Raw genomic sequence first — 8,984 nt, 5'->3', positions numbered from 1 at the left:
TTTCATAAAAAGTTGTATTGAATTAAGAAGAAATCTATTACAATATGAAGTAACCATGCCATGGTTTTAAATTGCGGCTGCGGTTGCGGTCGTTGTGGTTGCGGCTATTGCGGTTGTTGCGATGCGGAATGCGGTTGTTGCGGCGTGAATTCATACTTATGAACATAAAATATATACATAAAATATTATATTTTATTATTTATTTTCGAATTCACATTTCTTCTATTTCTTCTCAAATTTTCATATATGTCTCATTAACAATTCGTCATCGTTTTAAATATCACTAATCCTTTTAAAATATATCTTAAATCTTCAATATAAGATGCGGTGTTAATTTTTGCGAGCATTGCATAATTTGATGTGGTTTAATGCGGCCGATGCGGCTTAATGCAGCCGATGCGGTGTTATGATGCGGCCGTTGCAGTGTTATAATGCGATTTTTATTGTGATTTGCAATCACACCGTAATTACGGCCAAATGCGGATGCGGACACTACCGCAACCGCAATATTGCGACCGCATGAGGTGATGCGGTCCGCTAAGCTTCTGCAAATATATTATTGACACTAGAAACTCCCTCTCAATTCTACTTTTATTACAACAAGAACATAATGTACCACCATACCAGAAAATATAAATTACAATTGATTGAAGCAATTTATTATTAAAATTATTACAACACACATAGAACACCCCATACCATAAGGGTCTGACTTATTGAGACAAAACATGACACCCAAAAACATAAATCAACAAGACAAGATTCTTATTCTTAGCTATTTACAAGTGCACAATGTTTCCTGATCTCACCCTGTGACCCTGTCTTAACTTTAATTTGACCCATTTTCTCAATTGATTTAGCAAATTCAGCATAGAAATTTTCAAGTGTCCCTTGAAGAAATTGAGTCACCAAAGACTTTGTAACTGAATTTGTCAACAATGCAGAATCAGATTCAAACAAACCTCTTCTCTTGACAACTTGACTATAATAACTAAGATCAAAAGTGTTTCGACTTCCGGGGTCCATTTCGACTATTGTAGTATTGTCATTGATGTTCTTGCATTTAAATGTCTTCAGATTTGTTGCATATTCACTGTCTAGTGATGGATCTTCATCACCCTTTCCAGTAAAATTGTACAAACGGTTCGAAAATGATGTGCAAAGAGAGATACCAATTGTGTGAGCACCTAAAAAAATTGAAATTATGGTCATAAATATTAAAACCATATACACTACTAGAAATGTTGAATATGCGACCAAAAAAATACGTCGCTAACATTTTCTAGTAATGACTTAAAATGCGCAATTTTAAGGAAATTGTTGAATATGATAAATAATATTACCCGAGAGGAGGACTAAGTCTTTTAAATTAAGTCCTTGATTGGCAAAGAGAGTTTGGAGGGTGGTGAAGTTGTTAAATGGAGCAGGAATGTTTTGACTGGATTCCAACAAGTTTGATATGACTCCATCTCTTCTACCTGTTGGAACTTTCCAATAGGGACCACCCTAAAATCACAAAAAAAAAGTCATTATTTGCGTAAGCCAAAAACATCTTATGAACATATAATAAGTCGTTTCTATAAGCTCTTTCCAAACAGTTTCACGCGTAGTAATGTCGGTAGATAAGTTTAAATAAGTCAATCCAAACGGGACCTATTATTTTGAAGATGGAATTAGTACTTACTGTGACAACAATAGAGTCTCTAGCAGATAAGGCTATGATATCAGCACAAGAAACAACACCAGGACATTCAGCTTCAACAAGGCTCTTGATTCTGTCAATGAAATCAAATCCTCTAACTGTAAGATTCGGAGGAGCATTCTTTTCAGCTTGGTTGGTTGTTGAGTTCAGAAGAACTGATCCATCACATCCCTACATCAAAATGCATACATATTGTTAGCTCATCAACTTTGAAATTCATAAGAAGAAAAAAAAAGGTTGAACTTCATACATACCCTGACAAAACAATCATGAAAATGCATTCTTATTAACGCGGCCGCAAGCGATGGAGCATTGCGGATATGTTCATGAACGAATTTTTGAATGATTTGTTCAGCTTTTGGACAGCTCTTAGCATAAAACCCTAGCTCCAATTGAGCATGAGTCGATGCGGCCAAAAGACAGATAATCAAAACCTTGAAGTACTTACTCAGATTTTCCATTTTCATAGATGTAAATACTAATGAAAAACTTGTGTTTCTTTTGGTGTTGAATTCATAACAGTGATTAGTGATTTATATATAGTTGTTATGTTGAGAACTTGAGGCAGAAGAAACAAAGAAAATAATAGAGATGGTCCATGCAGCTAGCTAACATGTGAGATAAGGTGACAAAACACATGCTACTTTGTTATCCATTTGAAGTTTAAAATTGGTTAGTTGAGAATGTCCTTATAAGACAGATATAGTGACTACCCTATTATTGGGTTTCTGACTGCTTCTATTGATTTATTTAGTAAAGTTTATGACATAATGAGTATATTTGCTTTTCTCAAAGTGTTGGATTCTTTTTAGGTACATCAAATTAAAATAACTTATTAGAGGTATAAGATTAGTGAGTTGTTATTAACTAAGTAATTAATTAGTTTGTTAATTCGTTAGTTATACTAACTATAATTCTTGTAATATTTCCTATACACCAACTACAAAATCACTTTTTTCAATTTATTTGATTTTTTTACATATATGTATTAGGTTACGTCCCCGTGATAATTGGTTGAAGCACTTAAATTATTAATTTTTATTTAACAATTTGCACACTCTGATGCCAAGTTTCTTATTCTCTAATCATTTTTATCGAAGCCCTATCTAAGATACCATCAAATGTTAATTTTTCCATAAATGCCATGTTCAAGTAATCCCTTGCAGATTACGGTTTTAGATGTAAATGTCCAAAGTGCATTGAAGAAGAGCCATAAATAGTGTTACAACCCCATGCAAACATTTATACACAACATAGTCCAATTTTATAAAGAGGCTGAATGCAAGGTTTAACAATGAATTTTATGCATGGAACAAAAATCAATTTTGCAAAGCTTGTATATTTATATGAGAAGATTAGTTCTAGAAGAAGACCTGCTAAGTGGTAGCAATCACTCCGAGCTCAAATAAATATAGGTAATGAGATTTTTAAAATTATAGATTACTTTTAGCGTTGATATCATTAAATTTAAATATTTTTGAAGTTGCGATAGTGAGTATAAAATTGTCAAAAAATTCATAAGAATAATGTTTTGTTCAAGAATTTAGGCTCACAATGTCGACGGAGAATAGTTGGATGACAACTCGATAGCGGTATTTGATTGAAATTGATTTTTGAGGAGTTGCAAAAGTACTACCTGCAAATTTCCTGCAAACACTCCGACGCTCAAATTAGTATAAGGGTATGGGATTTTTAAAGTTATTGCAAACACTCCGACGCTCAAATTAGTATAAGGGCATGGGATTTTTAAAGTTAGAGAGCGCGTACCTTGAGTATTCTAATCTAGAAGAAGACCTATAAAGTGTCTGCAAACACTCACTCTTACGCAAAAGTACCTGCAAACACTCCGACGATCAAATTAATATTGACAATTAGAATTAAAAATATGTACCGTAATTTATAGTTTGATGGCCAAAATACCTGCACCTACTTCATCATTCAAACTAGTATTGACAATGAGATTTTTAAAATTAAAAATATGCATACCTTAAACAATGGTAATTTAAGCTTATATATCTGAAGTTGTGGTATTTGAATTTAAAGGCTTAGTAAAACATCCCATCAAAAACAAAACTCTAACTAATAAATAGATAATATAATTTTATTAATATCTAACTATATATTATGTACTAAATAAGAATATTTCACCGATAAAAATAATATGTTATAAATAGATAGTTAGAAAAAAAAACTCAATATTAAAATAAGAGATAAAAATATCAAATATTTCTTGACAAAATAAAAATATCAAATAAAAAACCAAATAATATAAAACTATATTAATGCCTCACAAAAATCATTTGAATTTAATTAGCACGTTCCCAACTCATAGTAAAGACTAAAAATAACATGGTTTGTTTGGACTTTCATTTGCTCAATAGATATATACTACAACATTCTAAAGCATCTAGTCCAACATTTTCAATTCCATGATAATGAACACTAAATAGATGCACTAACTTACAAAAATATTTTACCTTTAACGGTACATTTTCACAAATAATAACATGAAATTCATAAAATTAAAAAACATAAATTAAAAAATTATTATAAATTTAGATTAACAACATTCAACTTTAAAAACATTAAATAACTTATGTTTTTAAGTGTGGTAACATCTCCGAACTAAAAATATTAATGCAATTTTTTTAATCTAAAACACAAACAAATATAATTTTCTCATAAGATTATTTATATATAAAATTTACCCTCAGGAACATACTATAGTCGGATAATATTTTCATCTTTAGAGAAATGGTCCATCCACTAATTCATAGTGTGTGTGATGCCCCATATTCTACTTAGAAATCTAGAGTAAAGGAAGAGGTTTCAACTTTTTTTTGAAATTTCTATTACAAATCCTTCCTTTATTATCTCAAGAGTGCAAAGCTATCGGTACTTATTAAGGGGAAATTTTATTATTGTATGCACGACTCATTGTTTATAGCAATCAAATTACCTCTTGACGCGAATAATAACATTTGTGATGAAATTACCCGGTTACTTAGTAAATGGATTGTTCATAGTAATCTAATCACCTTTTGACGCGAATAATAACATTTGTGATGAAATTACCCGGTTACTCAGCAAATGGATTGTTTATAGTAATCAAATCACCTTTTGACGCGAATAATAACATTTGTGATGAAATTACCCGGTTACTCAGCAAATGAATTGTTTATAGTAATCAAATCACCTTTTGACGCGAATAATAACATTTGTGATGAAATTACCCGGTTACTTAGCAAAAAGATTAAGGAGCGCATTTCGCGTTACTCCTAAAAAATTTTGAGCCGAATTTTTATTTTATTTTTCCCCTGCTATTAATATTTAATTTTGCTTTTACACCCTTTTGATACTAAATTTCAGATTAATTTGGTGTTAAAATCAAAAGTCTCAATCCTCTCACATTACCTATATTACTTCACAAAATATAAGGCACTGGGATGTGTCAAAAGAAGAGGATATTTCAATTAACTAAAGACTTAAATATAATTCCAACACAATATGTATAAATTCATCATTGGGTTGACAAATCTCAAAAAATGGCGAATGACAAATAATCAAGAGATCTCAAAATATACTGAATGATGAAAACGATATAATAAATGTAGGATTTTCCGTCCTATTATTGCCACTGAAAAATAATTTTAAAAAATAATATAAGATACCAAACTTTGAAAAACTATCTAATAATTTTAATAGAAGTTTATTACCTCGACAGATGAGAGGAATGTGCTATAGGTAATTTTTTATGGATGTTTTTGTTTTTATTCTCATGGTCATGCAAATATAGAGATTCCTCCATAATAGTTGGGAGTGGTGGCTTCTATTTATGGTGGTTGCGGGGTTGGGGTTGGGGTTGGGGTTGGGATTGAGTTGAAGTAGAAATATCAGTGGCTTTGCGGGATTTGCACCCATTAAAAAAACACTTAAACATGGTTGGAGTTGAGTTGAGGTTGCTAATTTTGAAGTTAAAGTTAACTATAGCCTCTTATATATACTATTGGTTCCATTCAAAATTTATAACTTCTTGTTATAATTTTTTTATATATGTCCTTAAATATCTCAACAACAATAACGGATTATACGTAAAAAAAATTCATTTTAGTTAGTGGTTAGTTTTATTCAAATTTCAATATTTTAGGATACTTACTTTGCTATATCTTTTAGGATAAATTTTAGGAGATAAATATTAATTACTAATAAATTAATTAATACTTAAAAATATTATTGACATAAGCATAAGAACAATTATAATATATTATTTAATATTTTTTTTATACTTTACTTTTCATGTTATTTTTTGAAAAATAAGTTACCACAAAAGTAGCTAGAACGTACCATTTGTACTTGAGATAAATATTGGTTATCACTATCAATCAATTAGTTACATTTTATTTTTTTAATATATTTTGAATAGTAAAAAATTAAAATAATTATCTTATATATTAAAGTTTTTAAGTATTTTAATAACTTTTAGAACCAATACATGAGGATAGTTTTCTCATATATATTAAAGATGTTAGCTCTAATAACTTTGAGTCAAAACATGAGGGTAAAATTTTGTAACTTCCCTTTTATTTATTTATTGATTTATTTATTAAATTTACACTAAAATTGGGGATGACTAATATTTTACCTTCCCCTTATCATTTCTTCACGTGTAAGTGTAATGTTCAATTTTACTTTCACAATTTTTATTTATTTTATTAAATCTAATAAATGTGAGGTTTATTATAACTTCCCTAAAATATCGTACTAAATTTTATCGTACTAAATTTTGACAACTTTTAGTAAACTTAGTAATTTAATATTATTTTATAAAAAAATTAATAAAATAATTGTTCCCGGAAATATATATAGCGTTGATTACAACTTCCCTATTGTCAAGTAAGATTTGTAACTTCCACACAATTATTTGTTCAATTATTCATTAATAATAATTAAATAATTAATTAAAAATATAATAATAAATTAATAGTAAATTAAAACTAATAATAAATTTCACTATATTCATTCCACTAGCTGCATTTATGATCTCTCATTTATTCATTAATATTTAATTAAAAAATTAATCCATCTTATATATAAATCCAAGGTTGTCATGATGGCAACCCTAGCCACATGTCAACCTCATAGCAACTCTAAGCACAAACCCTAATTTAAATTTTACTAATTTAACCCTACACTCTATTGTTAATTTTACTAATTTAACCCTACATTAAAAATAAATATAGTAATAATAAAACCATAAAAATAATAATTAAATCTACATTAATAATTAATAATAATAATAACAATAATAATAATAATAATAATAATAATAATAATAATATTTTTATCAAATTATTTCTACATTAGTATATAATAATAATAATAATAATAATAATAATAATAATAATAATAATAATAATAATAATAATAGAATACTAAGCTACAATAATAATAGTAATAATAATAATAATAATAATAATAATAATAATAATAATAATAATAATAAAATAAGAATATTGGATGCAATGTTTTCCCATACCGAAAGCTGTTATCAAGAAGATTGAAGATATTTGCAGGCGGTTCGTTTGGACTGGGAACACTGAGGTCAAGAGCAGAAAATGCCCTGTTGCATGGAATAGAGTCTGCAGCAGGTATAAGCAAGGTGGGTTGCAAATTATGAACCTGTATTGGTGGAACTGTGCTCTCCTTATGAAGTGTTTATGGAACATTAGCGAAAAGGCTGATAATCTATGGGTTCGATGGATTAACTGTCATTACTTAAAGGGCATGGATGTCATGGATTATGATATAAAAAATAGTAATAGCTGGATGTTTAAGGGTATCCTGAAACAAAGGGAGTATATGATGAATATGATGCAGAATTGGAATGAGGCCAAGGCAAAGCGTAGATTCGTAACCACGAAATTCTACAATTGTCTAAACTCTGATGGCAGCAATGTGTCCTGGGCCAGTGTGATACAGAATAATAAAGCTCAACCTAGGGCTATTGTGTGTTTGTGGATGGCTTGCCATATGAGGCTTCCGACTAGAGATAGATTGAAACGGTTTGGGATGTTGCAGGAGAGTGTGTGTCTTTTATGTCATGCTGAGGAAGAATCACACAATCACCTTTTCTTTGAGTGCAGAAAAACTGAAGTTGTTTGGCAGAGCATTCTCGACTGGATAGAGGTGGATCATAAACCCCTTAAGTGGGAGGATGAACTCCTTTGGATCACTGCAGTAACTAGGGGGAAGGGTTGGAGAGCTATGGTAGTTAAAGTGGGTATAACTGAGACCATTTATAGCATTTGGAGATTGAGAAATGATACATGTTTTAAGAATAATGTGGATAATACGAATATAGTGGATAGAATTAAGGACAGTATAGTTTACAGATTGTGGAACATTAGGAAGTTTAGACAACATGTAGCTCGTATGATGATGTAATGTTGTCCGTGTCTATCTAGATGGTTGGATCGTGTGTGATCACCATGGGCTTGTATAGTTTTTTGAATTAATATCAATAATATATTCTTTGATTCAAAAAAAAAAAATAAAATAAGAATAATAATAATATTCAACTACCACTATTAAAAATAATATCATCTATATAAATAATTTATGATAATTAAAAAAAATCATGTTTTTCTCCTTTTATCTTATGTATATAATATTATGTTTGTCTCAAAAAGATTTAGGAACTTTTATTTATTTAGAATTAAAAAAAAGTACACGAATCAATTAAATAATAAAACATGTTTTTTCTCTAAATATTAAAAAACAATATTATATGATTAACTATTTTAATAAAAATTAATTTTATCATCCAAAATAACTAAAAATAATAAATCTAATAATAATAATAATAACATAATATTTAGTCACAACTATAATAATAATAATAATAATAATAATAATGATATAATATAATATTCTATCAATATATTCCATCAATAATGATTATATAAATTAAAAATACGAATCAGAAATATAAAAACTATTATATTAACTAATTATCATAAAATTCATTTTTACTTATTGTTTGTTCTATTTGTATATAATAATTATTTATAAATAGTGAAATAATATTTTATTTTGAAGCATTACAATTCAATAATATAATGTTATATTTTGACATAATAAGCTCGAAAAAATAATATGTTTTTCAAAATTTTAGAGTCAATAAACTGTAGATATTTTCTCAACTTTCTTCAACTTGCTCTATTCCATTGTAGAGTCAACAAATTGTCTTACTACCAAAAAATGTGACTATGTCTTAACTATT

At 28.7% G+C, this 8,984-nt stretch overlaps 2 protein-coding genes across 2 annotated transcripts; one reads left to right on the top strand and one right to left on the bottom strand.

The window, feature by feature from the left end:
* Positions 1-571: 571 nt before the first annotated feature.
* Positions 572-2,291, bottom strand: LOC131648335 (peroxidase 3-like). Its single transcript, XM_058918095.1, has 4 exons — positions 1,957-2,291; positions 1,685-1,873; positions 1,344-1,506; positions 572-1,187 (listed from the first exon to the last, which is right to left on the bottom strand). Exons 1-4 carry the CDS (start codon positions 2,167-2,169, stop codon positions 772-774), a joined length of 981 nt encoding a protein of 326 aa, XP_058774078.1. The 5' UTR covers positions 2,170-2,291; the 3' UTR covers positions 572-771.
* Positions 2,292-7,219: 4,928 nt separating this feature from the next.
* LOC131651459 (uncharacterized) lies at positions 7,220-8,146 on the top strand. The gene has a single exon (XM_058921121.1). The coding sequence runs from the start codon at positions 7,220-7,222 to the stop codon at positions 8,144-8,146; it is 927 nt and encodes a 308-aa protein (XP_058777104.1).
* Positions 8,147-8,984: the final 838 nt, after the last annotated feature.

This window comes from Vicia villosa, linkage group LG2 (assembly GCF_029867415.1).
Source record: "Vicia villosa cultivar HV-30 ecotype Madison, WI linkage group LG2, Vvil1.0, whole genome shotgun sequence".
In the NCBI taxonomy this organism is placed as follows: domain Eukaryota; kingdom Viridiplantae; phylum Streptophyta; class Magnoliopsida; order Fabales; family Fabaceae; genus Vicia; species Vicia villosa.
Note: the sequence above shows the minus strand (reverse complement) of the source record. Positions and strands in the feature narration are given on the sequence as shown.

Coding starts and splice junctions, on each gene's coding strand:
- LOC131648335 (XM_058918095.1), bottom strand. CDS start 2,169: ATGAAAATGGAAAATCTGAGTAAGTACTTCAAGGTTTTGATTATCTGT. Junction 1,874..1,956: donor TTCATGATTGTTTTGTCAGG/GTATGTATGAAG, acceptor ATTTTGATGTAG/GGATGTGATGGATCAGTTCT. Junction 1,188..1,343: donor AGACTTAGTCCTCCTCTCGG/GTAATATTATTT, acceptor CAATTTTTTTAG/GTGCTCACACAATTGGTATC.
- LOC131651459 (XM_058921121.1), top strand. CDS start 7,220: ATGCAATGTTTTCCCATACCGAAAGCTGTTATCAAGAAGATTGAAGAT.